This window comes from Amborella trichopoda, chromosome 9 (genome assembly GCF_054954075.1).
Source record: "Amborella trichopoda isolate Santa Cruz 75 chromosome 9, AtrichopodaSantaCruz75HAP2 v2.0, whole genome shotgun sequence".
NCBI lineage: Eukaryota > Viridiplantae > Streptophyta > Magnoliopsida > Amborellales > Amborellaceae > Amborella > Amborella trichopoda.
The window spans coordinates 1,201,104-1,213,756 of record NC_142344.1 but is presented as its reverse complement, the minus strand read 5'-3'; the positions used below and the strand labels follow the sequence as shown (position 1 = coordinate 1,213,756).

General features: G+C 34.1%; 2 protein-coding genes and 1 non-coding gene across 3 annotated transcripts; 2 read left to right on the top strand and 1 right to left on the bottom strand.

Moving 5' to 3' along the window:
- Positions 1-2,033: 2,033 nt before the first annotated feature.
- Positions 2,034-2,495, bottom strand: LOC18437542 (mannose-specific lectin). Its single transcript, XM_006847750.3, has one exon. It carries the CDS (start codon positions 2,493-2,495, stop codon positions 2,034-2,036), a length of 462 nt encoding a protein of 153 aa, XP_006847813.1.
- A 4,340-nt stretch (positions 2,496-6,835) lies between these two features.
- On the top strand, positions 6,836-6,908 carry TRNAF-GAA (transfer RNA phenylalanine (anticodon GAA)). Its single transcript has one exon. It is a non-coding gene; the product is annotated as a tRNA-Phe (tRNA).
- Positions 6,909-6,967: 59 nt separating this feature from the next.
- On the top strand, positions 6,968-8,461 carry LOC18437540 (BolA-like family protein). The gene is made up of 2 exons (XM_020669311.2): positions 6,968-7,085; positions 7,796-8,461. The coding sequence occupies exon 2, from the start codon at positions 7,796-7,798 to the stop codon at positions 8,099-8,101; it is 306 nt and encodes a 101-aa protein (XP_020524970.1). The 5' UTR covers positions 6,968-7,085; the 3' UTR covers positions 8,102-8,461.
- Positions 8,462-12,653: the final 4,192 nt, after the last annotated feature.

Below are 12,653 nucleotides of genomic sequence, written 5' to 3'. Positions count from 1 at the left end.
AGTGTGTCACAAAATTCGAAAAAAAATCTTTTGAACTTTGAGTTTAATCAACGATATAAATGCAACTACTCAATTTTACATCTAACGGACAAGATTAATTGTGACTACTTTGTACTAAAAGAAAATGGTCTCATTATATACTTTCCCTTTTAAATGTGTCCGGTGATCTATGATAGGGATCGAATAGCTGAGAGCACGGTTTTAGTGTGAATGATCACCAATTGATGCACATTTGGATCAACGATCCAAACTCAAAATAAAAACAAAACAAAATGAAGGATATGTGATTTTTTTTATTTGTTTTTTTGGACGATAATATCGTTTTCCTTCTCCCCAAGGGGAGGGGAGGGCGTATGTTATAAATTATGAGCATGTATACTATGCTCCCTTGAGAGCATAATTTACTTATTACTCCCTCGGTCAAAGGTCCTACTTGGAAGGATGTTTTCAATTTGAAATTTTGGGAACCATTTAAGAATTACAAGATGATTATTCTAAAGGAAGATTGTTTCATGCAGGTTGGACCACATTTCTACATATGCAGTCCAGAAAGTGTAAAGCATCCATGTTGGTGTTCAATTTAAAAATAATAGAAACTAACTATCCAAATGTTTTCTTACTAGAATTATAATTTTTAGTTTTTAAAATTATTTATTTTTTCATATTCATGATTTCCATGTTAGAGATTACATGTCGTTAAATATTAAGTTTTAAAATCTATCTTAAAAATATATTTATTTAGAGGCCCGCATTTCTACATATGCGAGCTTGGCCGCATAGAAACCAGGTCCTATTTTAAAAAATAAATATGGAATTTGAGTTTTCGAACACTTAGATTTTACCATCTAAAAATTGGATACTCTATTCAATCCGAAGATTATTTTTTTGAAGTGCATGGAGGGTACACTTTGGGATTTTTTTTATTGAACCTATGGGTTGATTAGGTTACATCGTCAAGGGTCCTAAGATCAATTCTAGGTAGGGTTTTACATGAGGGAGTAAATGCACATTCTACTCCCATTGGAGTAGACCATCTTTTGGCATTATGTATATAATATTTTATACGTTATGTATATAATATATATCAAATTGCCGAGAATCGACATGGTAAGGGACTATTTTCAATCTGGATCAGCTTTTTCATTAGGACCTAGGAGGGAGTTAAAATTAAGGGTAACACCGAGTATGTTTGTCATATTATAATGTAAGGATTACATGCTACAAAACTATTCATCGTCAGCAGGTCACAATCAACTTTAGCCATCCGATGTCAAATTTAATGGGTCACAATCAACTTTTGCCATCCGATGACAAATCTAATAGATTCGTTGTATCATGGAGTTTGAGAAATTTTATATGAACTTTGAGGGCATAACCCTTACTACCTGGTTTTAAATGTAATAGCCACCAATAATTGTGACTTTCTTATATCAAAGTGAATGATGTTTTCGTATATTGTACCTATAATATATGAGTGATACTGGGTTGACTCTTAGTCACAACACCATATCTCTAGATGCATAAATAATATGAGTGTGAGAATTACATGTGTGTATGTATGGATATTCTAGAATAGATGCGGTTTTCAAAGAGTTGAGGCTCTAAACAATCAAAGTAGAGCCCACCTTTAAATAGTATCGAGAATTGTCGTTTTAATATTGAAAATCTTTGTAATAGCGTTAAAATATATTTCTTCTTTAATTATAAAATTTAAAGCTTCAAAAATCGTGTAGATAAAGCGAATTTATGAATGCTTGAAAATGAGTGGTTTTGAGAGTGAATAGACATAAATTTTTGAAAAAAACCATTCTTACACTTACCTCAAGCCATCCAATTTGACATCTAATGAGTTGAATGATTGAAACTCTTACAAACACATACGGCGGTAGCAAAAATATTGGTAGAAAATATAGAAAAGAAAAAAATTAAACACCATGGTGGGTACTTGATTTAGGAACCAAAAGGGATTCCTACACTACTAGGGCATACTGCATACGCGAGAGAGAGAGAGAGAGAGAGAGAGAGAGAGAGCACTAAGGGAAGGTCACGGTTGCGTTCTTGACAATGCTCGTGAAACTCCTCTTCTTTGAGCTCTGCACAGTGTTTGTGGCCCAAGTTGCTCCCCCATATGTAACAACGTTGCCATCGTCCTGAACCACGAGCCGGTAAGTGTTCGGTCCACGAGAAGATTTGCTCGTCCAAATAGCATCCGAGCCGTCAGATATGACTAAGTTCCCACTGTTCTGCAACAGCAAAGTGCATGAGCTGCCATGGCCGTTCGTACCCGAGGCCCACAGGGCCTTGTTATTGTTGTTGCTTTGCTTCTTATACAACACTAGATTGCAGTCTGATTGCATTATGAACTTGTAGGGGTCATTTTCTAAGAACTGGTTAGCTAGAAGCTTTTCACCATTGAACATGGTGTCCTCTCCATTTGAGAGGGTGGCCAAGCTTAAGGCCATGACCATGGCTATGACCAAAGTGAGGGCACCCATCTTTGGGGACTTACACAAGTTTCAGGCCTTAGATGGAGATGGAAGAGAGAGAGAGAGAGAGAGAGTACTTGGTGCATGTCTATTAAGCTAGATTTATAACTGAGGAAAGGCACTCTCAGTGGGCGACGCATCCTTTATCCTCTTTGGACCTTTTGCAATCCGAGCTTAGAGTGTACTCTCGCGGGACCATAGCATAAAATTACTCTCCTAGTCAAAGATTTACTATTGTTTTCGATTCAAATTCTTGGGACATATTTTAGAATTGCCAAATAACTGTTTTCTGTTTTTTCAAGAAAAATGGATTTTGAGTTCTAAAATAATTAGACGAGGGTCCCAAACATTGAATAGTTTATGTTCAATATTAAGATGCATATTTACAAGGAGTATATAGAGGAAAAGTATACAAAGAGACCATTTACTTTTAGTGGAAGGACGTCACAATTACTCATGTCCATCATATTATAAATCGGATGGTTGTAAGTATATCATTGACTAGATTCAAGTTCAAAAATAAAATTTTCGAACTAAGTGACACACCCTAAGCCATCAAATTTGACATTTAGTGGCTATGATTGATTGTGACATCTTTGTACTAATGGTAAATAGTCTCATGGTATAAAATCCCATGTAGGAAATGATATTTTTTTATTTTTTTTATTTTTTTTATTTTTTTTTATTTTTAGTGTTTACTTTTCATTTTGTGTATGGCTAGGTTGATGAAGTCACATCCCCAAAATTTAGGATCTTAAAAATGCTTATAAATGGTGTTTCACAATAGATAATTAATGTACATTATGTTCCTGCTAGAGCATCTAATTGTTTGGCTTTTGTAGTTACATTTTTTATTGGATGCGGTTTGTATAAGCCAAAGGCCCTAAACAATCAAATTAGATCCCACTTTCAAATAGTGTCGAGAAATATAGTTTCAATATTGTAATATTCTTAAATTATATTTTTTATTTGTATTTATAAATTTAAAGTTTAAAAAATAATGTAGATCGAGCATATCTATGAAAACTTGAAAATCTTGAAAATTGACGGTCCAAAAATGCATTACAAGATGCACGATTTCTAAAACTTGAAATCCTCTATTTACTCATGTCCAGGTGTCTTGATGTGGAGATGATCAATTTGATGATATTTGGGCATCTAAACAACTTCTTCTAGTGAAAGTTATGAGGTAGGCTCTAATTTTATTCTTTAGAGCCTAGGCTCTATAAAAACTTTTCCCTTTTTTGTTTGTTATGAATCGGTAGAACTGATTAGTGGATATTCACATTTCCACCATATCACGTGCTTATTGGAAGAATTTAGAAGACCTTAGGGTGGCATCTGACCAGGCCCACTTAATTTAGCAGGCCGCCCCAATTTGGATCGGCTAGTGTCTAAAAATCTTGTGATTTTGGGATCAAATTAGTTCCAAAATGATATGAGTCCCAACTTGGCTCCTACATAAAACCCCCCTACATATTTTTATCCTTTTTTTTTTTTTTTTTTTAAGCTTATCCAATAGATTTTTAAATCTCATCTAAGTCCTTGTCCCATAAACCTCTGTTTTTATTTTTATTTTATTTTGTTTATTTATTAATAATTCTAGATCATTGATTCAAGTCGATCTAGACTTGATCTGGACTACTGATCCAATAACCCAATAAATTTATGGGTGAACGACTCGCCCCAACAATTAGGGTTTTAAAAGTATACGAGATTATTTATCTTTGGTACAATGTGATCACAATTAATTTTGACCACTGGATGTAAAATTGGGTGTCTACATTTATTCTATTGACCAAGTTCAAAGTCCAAAATAAATTTTATCGAACTTTGTGACACACCTAAACTATCATATTTTCACATCGAATGGTTATAAGTAATTATGACCTCTTTGTACTAAAGACAAATGGTCTTATAGTAGACAATTCATTTTTTAAATTCATGGAAAAAAAAAGAAGAGATTGAGTGGCTAGGCTGGGCGATGGCCTAGACATCGGGCCTAGATTTCAAAGTTGGGCCTGAGCTTTGGTCCACAAATTTGGCCCAGTCATGAGCTGTTGAGGGCTAAGCCATCGAGCCCATTGCCACCTCTTTTATAAATAAACAACATGAAGTTTGGACTGTCAATATTGTTTTTTAACATGGTGTTACAAACCATTTATGGTATAATATGCAGTTTTATTATTGGATAAGAATAAGTATACACTGTTACCATAAATATGTAAACAAACAGGGTACTCACTTTTTTATTTTTAATAATTTATATTGAATCATATTTTATTTTGCTGTGCTTGAGTGGATTGAGCTGGCAAAGAGCACCATAACTTTGATTGGAGAGACCATTAACTCAGTAAACGTCACGGCAGGTCTCTACCCTCCACCCTTCCCCCTCTCTCTCTCAGTCTTTCATTCAGAGTGTAAAATATCATTGCTTAAAAAAGAAAAAAAATATATGATATATTTATTTTTAGTACAACTTTGGCTTTGAAATGAAAAATTGATTATTGCTAGTATCATGTTAATTGATTCAAAATCTAAAAAAAAAAAAATTTCGAACTTTTTGACCTATTTTAAATAGATTTTATGCTAATAGCTATTGAATGGTTATAATCTCCCTATACTAAAGGTAAATCATCTTGTGATATGCATCATCATCATCGTTTAAATCTTTTTTCAACTAATTGTGATCGGCTTATCTTATCGTATGCAATCCCCAAAATATCGTGACCATATTAATATTAATACATCAGTATCAAAGGTACACACTTATTTTATTCTTATTAATTTATGTTGAATCGTATTTTATTTTGTGAGTAGTGGATTGAGGTGGGAAAGAACACCCTAACCTTGATTTGAAAAGAGGTCAAATCAAGGAGGTTATGCACACAAAGTTGGAAAAAGCAAGATATCTTTAGGCTTAAAAAATTTTCAAAGCATATGACACTTTTATGTTTAGTACAAAGAGGTCACAATCAACTTTAGCTTTTGAACAGAAAATTGAGCTATTGCTGATATCTTGTTAATCAACTAAAAATTTAAGAAAAGAATTTTCGAACCTTTCTTTATGCTTCAAGTAGATTTCATGCTAATAGTTATTGAGTGATTCTAATTTCCTTATGCTAAAGGTAAATTATCTTATGATATACAAACTCGTAAATATCATACCCATATTGATACATCATATCGAACACACAGTCTATCATCATTTAGTGATCAAGTCTATATATGTAGTGAATCTCATTCCATATGGTTAAATATTACAATGTTTTTTTATAAAAAAAGCATAAGTTAGCACCAAAGTTTTAAAAAAACAGTCACAATATTTTTTTTAGCTGTCAGATTTAAAATTAAGTAGTTAGTGATGTGCCATTGTGCTCAAACTATGAGGACTTGAGGGGAAATGAAAAACTTTGCAACTTCCTAATTTTGTACTTAATAGTTGTTTGATTATACCCTTCTTACACCAATGTTATATGGTCTTCTTGGAAGCTTTTCTCTATTGTGGGATCTATATACAATTAATTATACACCATGTGACAACACCCCAAATCACAAAGATGTATTGAATTGTATCATTTATTACACAAAGTCCAAGCTATTCTTTCTTTGGGACTCCACTCACCTACTGATTTCAGGACTCATGATTAGGTGTTTGTGATATTTTCGAACAAAAGATAAATAGCCTTATTGCGTACTTTCCATAATGTACTTTTTGTTGCTTGATATTAGAGATATTCATAAGAGAAAGGTCACAATCTTCTTTGGCCGCTCCATATGAAATTGAGGAACTAGAGGTGTGCCTCTCACTTTGTGGCACACTCCAAAGGTGTGACTTTGGGATAAATTCCAACAAAACCTTTTTGGGACTCCAGGCTTTCGAGTCTCAAAAAAAATAAAATAATAATAATCATGATGAAATTTTATCACGCAACTCAAGCTATTAGATTTTATATAAAATCATTAATTGTGATTGCGATCTTTTTGTATCAAATGAAAATGAAATTATTAATCCCTATTTATCATATAGGGTAATGGAAATTAGCCAAAGCCCATAATTGTACTTTTGGAGTAGTATTGTACCTAGGGTGGCAATGGACCCGACAAGTAGACCCAACCTCGCCCAAAAAGTTGGTTCTAGGTCCAAAATCTAGAGTAAATACTATTTGGGTTGGTTTTTTTTTTGGATAATTCAGTAGGGAAGATCAGCCCCTACCCATTTTTCAAATAGATTAGGAGGTATATTTTTGTTTTTTAAGGAATTAATGGGGCGGGTGAGAATGAAAACCACAACTTGATCATATAGTATAAAATGATAAAATTATTAAGTTTATGACTTATATCATGAAGCGGGGATAGCTCAGTTGGGAGAGCGTCAGACTGAAGATCTGAAGGTCGCGTGTTCGATCCACGCTCACCGCAATGGCTTTTTAGGAATCGAGGCGTTTTTTTATTTTCTTCTTGAATCCGAGATGTGGACGGTCCAGATCACTCTTAGGAGACGAGGCTATGATATATGTACGAGTCTTGCTCTTTTTCTGCAAATTTAGGCAAGAGTTCAGTTCCATCGACACTCTATAACTGCTCTTGATTTCATTCGTAAGTTTTCTGGGTTTTTCCCTCTCTCTCTCTCTCTCTCTACTGATTTATTCAACTCTAAAAAAGGTTCCTGATTTCACCATGCTTATAATTGTTATTTGAGATAATTTGATATATATATTTTTGTAGTTGTGGATTGCGTATTCAACTTGTTGCCATGTGAGTTTGATGTTTGCGGGAACATAATTTTTGGGTTTAGTTCAAACTTTGAATTACAGTTTTGATATATACCATTGTTGTTTTGGGGACAATTGTTATTGTAATCTTCATCAAAAGTGCAGACCTAGATTTACTTTATTGATTTACTCATTCGAATGATATTGCTCATTCAAATTAGCTCGATCCAGTATGATACAGCACGAGGATTATTATCATTTTTATCCGACTTTTGTAGTTAGTTACTGGATTTGAACCCTAAGTGTATGATCAAATTTGGCAAAGAGCTTTATACTACTAGTGTGCTGGATCAATATGTTTTAGTGCAGAAATGATGAGTTTCTTAAACATTTTCTTGATCTGTAATTAAGAATGATAAGAATTTAAAGTTGGGTATTTTTCTTAAATAGAAAAAAATGAAAATGGGTAGCTTCAAATATGTTTAAGTGGGGGAAGATGAGCGAGTTTAGCATTTTTATCTGTGTTGAAAAAAAATTTTGAATTTGGGTTATTTAATAAAAAAAATTAAGTTGGGTAGCTTGATATTTCTCCAGATGGCTTCTCGAGCAAATGCCATGCTCTCAAGAGCCAGTAGAATGAAACAGAAGCTTCAAACTGCATTGGAAGCGAGTGTTTTAGAGATAGAAGATGTTTCTTATCAGCATGCTGGCCATGCTGGTGTTAAGGGAGATGCAACAGAGACCCATTTTAATGTGAAGATTGTTTCTCCCAAGTTTGAAGGGCAGAGTCTTGTCAAGCGTCATAGGCTTGTGTATGATTTGTTGACAGAAGAGTTGCAATCTGGTCTTCATGCTCTCTCTATTGTGGCAAAGACCCCCCAAGAAGTTGGAAGAAGTTAAGGTCTTATTCTCTTTCACAAGTTGTGTCACCAGTGATATGGATTCATTTATTTGTGGTAGCTTGTCGGCCTCTATAATCTTTTTAGTTTTTTTTTTTTTTCCTATGTTTTCTTCTTTCTTTGTTTGAATCTGGGTCTTTTTGGTCAACATTATTAAAGCCTTTTCTTCATTTTCATGGCATGAACATCAGTCAGCACTTTTTTTTTTTTTTTTTTTCTTATGTGGGTCTTCATGCTCCCTGTTTTATGCCTGTGTAGGCTTTTAATATGCTGATTATAAGAATTGCTGAAGGCCTATATAGTCCTTTTGTCATGGTTGTTGAACCTGATGAAATCTATTGATTCAGTGACCTTCGAAGGATATCGCTTCCTGCCATAGGGTCTGAACTCTTAAAAGATAAAAAGAGGATGGTTATCACAGAAAGCTCATCTAAAATATCTCAATCGTGCATGATGTGAAATGGTACTTAACTATTTTATGAGAATGTCTTTTCATTCTATCTGCGCATATATCAATCCTTTAAAGTATAAGGAACTGGAAACCACACAATAAGGCTCTTGGCTCATTGGTTGGTACTTAGGGGCTCTCCGGGTTTGATCCCAGCTTACCCATCCAAGAAAACAAGACCCTATGCTCTGAAATTCCAGCTGCAATGTGGATTTCAGTTTAGGGATATGTGAGTCCTTTAGGATAGAATTTTACTGTAGTACAACGGAGCCATTGCTTTTTTAACACCTTCCTTCTTCTTCATGGATATATGTGTCTTGTGAGGGAGGAAAGAAAGAACATGTTTTGATTTTCCTGAACCCAATCCAATTTGAAATTCCTCTGTTTTCAGTCTCAATTTACTTCCTCAACTTACTGAAAAAGTTCAACAAAATTTGCTTCATGTTGAGATCCAGTATTTATAAGGTAATATGTGTGTTTAGTTCAAATTTATCTTCGATTGGGTTGCATTACGAGCTTTAACATTAGGTTTCTGCCTAGGTGCATTGTTAGTGAACTCAATAAGGTCATTTGTTAAGTTCAAATGCCCAGCAGGTTTTGCTAGTTCATGGAACCTACATTTATGTAATTTCTTGGGAAATAGTGATACCTCGCTTATATGGGGTAATCAATGTTACACTAGAACTTGCAGAAGAGGCTAACAGAGATTACAACTTGGACTGCCATCTCCTAAGTTACAATCAGTATGAGTGTCAGTAAAATAGGAGATTGTATACTATGATACATGCACCACGCTCTACATGTATGATATGCCGTAGGTAGCATCTTCACCCTTTGTTTCCAAAATGAACTGGCTGCTTTCACTGACATGGCTGGTCGCTATTGTCTACAGCTGTTCAATTTGGAACTGGTTGGTTAAGATGTTATGTACCACACCTGCAATATGGTATGGAAGTATCCAATCTATGATGGTGGTTTCAAAGCTTCTCCACCGATGGTGGTTCTTATTTGGGCTGTGCCTATCAAAGTTATTGCAATTTCCTTCTCCTTTTGTGTGCTGTATTCTTCTTATCTATGGTTGTGTATCAGTATCTTTTGGTCATTAACATCTCTTGTATGTATACAGGTCTACTTCGCAAAACAAAAAGGGAAATTTATCAAAGTACCCATATGAGATGAACAGTTTTTCATATTACTAATAATTTTTTATTTAATTCCAAAATACCCATTAAAAAAACACATGATCTTGAGTAGGAATAGTGACGAAAGGGTAGAATGTTAAATAATTCATCTCCTATGGGTATTTTGATAAATTTCCTCGAAAAAAGGAAGAATATAATGTCCTGGTTTGCTGGTTTAGTCTAGTTCTTTGCTTAAAACCTAGATGAATGCTAGAAATTGCTCTTAGATTACATATCTCCTACCTGTGACATTATGTGACATAAATGATGTGAAATATAAAGCAGGAACTCAGGTTGGGATTTTTTTTCTTTTTTTTCTATTTTGAAGTGTGTGCTGTGGGAATGGAACCTAGGACATTATGTTGAGGCACTTGCCCTCAGGTTGGGATTGTTGATGGTGGTTGTAAGGAAGCATATGCTGCAATTTTTATTTTTTTAGTTAAAATTTCACTTCTCATTTATTAGCCATTTTAGCAGATGTTGAAATAACATTTTCCATTAATAATATCTCTCCACAATTAGTACAGCAGTTGCGTTATCCCTCAAATTTTGGAGTAACAAAGTTGAAGTAAATTTCTAAAAAATTGGGAGTTCCCATTCTGGACATCATGAACTTCACTTTGACTACGAAACAAAATAAAAATTAGGGAGCCCTTTAGAGTAATAGGGATTGTCTACATATCATTTGTACAAGTCATAATCATTATCATCCCTGAAATTTCAAATTAGGCGGTTGTAAGAGTGTTATGGATGAGTATTATTGATTAGAAACAAAGTGCAATTTTTTTGTTTTTTGGACTTCGTAATTTACCTCAAGCCATCTGATTTGACATCTAATAAGTGGAAATGATTGTAACTTTTATGTATAAAGATGAATGGTCTCTTTGTCGACAATATCAGAGTAATATGGTTAATATTGACAATATGAATTTAGGAGGGCGAAATAAACCTGACTTGTCTAGTGATAATTAAGAATTATCTTTGTTGCTTGCATCTACACTATTATGGACCAAGTTCTCTACCACCTTTTCAAATAAAACAAGATCACTATGGATTACAAAGAACTAGACACATATGCAGCCGCTCAAGGACCCTCTTCTACACTGCCGTAGTAACTACACAAATATCAACTTTATCAAACAAAAAAAAAAAAAAAAATCAACTTTATCAATAGTAATAACCAGTGTTACTCCAACGCTCTTTTGTTTTTTTTGTCTTGATGTTGTGCGTCACCTCTATGGTCCTCAATGCCAAATACGATAGTACTAAAAAGTCTAATGCAGTATTCAGCAAAAGAAACACGTCTAATGCAGTATTCAGCCAAAGAACCACGATATAATATTTGGGTGTAGTTTGTAGAAGGTTGCAACCTTAAATGATCAAATTAAAGTCCACCTCCAAACTGCAACGAGATGCAATTTTGATGTCGTAAAATCTTAGGATGTCGCAAAAATCTAATTTTGTCTCTAATTATAAAATCTTAGACTAAAAAAATGGTTCAAATCAAGCAGAACTATAAACGCGTAAAAATCTTGAAAATGCATGGTCCGTTGTAAGATATAATATTTTTAGAACTTGAAATCTCTTTCCTTCTCTATATCTATACATCTTGATGCCAAGATGATGAATTAGATGTCTTTCCAATGTCGACAATACTTTTTGATGAATTCTTGAGGTGCACCTTAATTTTACATTTTAAGCTGTCAACCTTGTGTAAACAGGTGCACCTTAATTCTAAGGTGTCAACCTTATATAAATTTTTTCCTATAAATCGATTTAGAATAAGATTAATCAATGCCAGCAAATAGAGATTACTATATATAAATAGTAATAATAATCCAGTCTGAATTTTAATAACTTCCATAAGTATGGAAGAAGAAACCAAACTGAATATTGAATTGCAACTAAAATGGCTAAGCAACATATAAATCGAATAGGTAATAATGGAAAAATAAAATATAAATTAGATTGTAATAAATTAGGAAATTCATCAAAATACACTTCATTTTTTCAACAATTTATCAACCATTTAACATTTTACCTTTTTGCTATTACACCAATCAAGATTTCGATCCGTATTCTAAAATTAAATCACAACATATAGGTAAAATGTTAAATGGCTAATATCTAAGTGGGGTTCAAAAAAAATGGTTTCACTTTTAGGCTTAGTGTAGTTTAAATGTTAGGCCCCCAAGATCTAGGTTCCTCAAAAATAAATTGGGTTTTAACTAAGGGAGTAAATGAGCTGATTGCTCCCACGAGCAAACATTGGGGTTTTGCCGATGAAATAAATGAAAAAGATAGGTTTTACCCCAGGATTAAATGGAATGGAGACTCTTGTAGGAGCATGAAATATATTGGCACGATAGGGTGAGAAAAATGAGAGCAAAAAGGATGGGTTTTAATTAGGGCGTAGGGAGAAAAGAATGAGAGCAAAAAGATGAGTTATACGATGTGAGTGAGGAATTGAAAAAGATGGGTTTCATCCCCGGTTTGCATGAACTATATGCTCCTGCAGGAGCAGGAAATCTTTTGGCAACACAGGGGAAACAAAAACAATACACCATGTGAGGAATTGAAAAAGATGGGTTTCACCCCGGGATTACATATGAACTATATTGCTCCTGCAGGAGCAGAAAATCTTTTGGCACAGGGGAAACTTAAAAAATGCCTCCATGCACTTTTGGCAACGGGGAAACTTAAAAAATGCCTCCATGCAGGTTCGAACTACAGACCTTTAGTTTAAAAGACCGAAGCTTTACCGCTGAGATATAAAGGCCGATTGCTTTATTGTGGGGAAGAGAGAATTGATTAGAGGTAAAGAGACCTTTTGTTTAGGAAAATGTTTGGGGAAACTTCTTGTGTTGATTGTTTAGGGCGTCGGCTTCATATAAGACTGGGATTTGTGATGGAGGGGAGGGGTT

Coding starts and splice junctions, on each gene's coding strand:
- LOC18437542 (XM_006847750.3), bottom strand. CDS start 2,495: ATGGGTGCCCTCACTTTGGTCATAGCCATGGTCATGGCCTTAAGCTTG.
- LOC18437540 (XM_020669311.2), top strand. CDS start 7,796: ATGGCTTCTCGAGCAAATGCCATGCTCTCAAGAGCCAGTAGAATGAAA.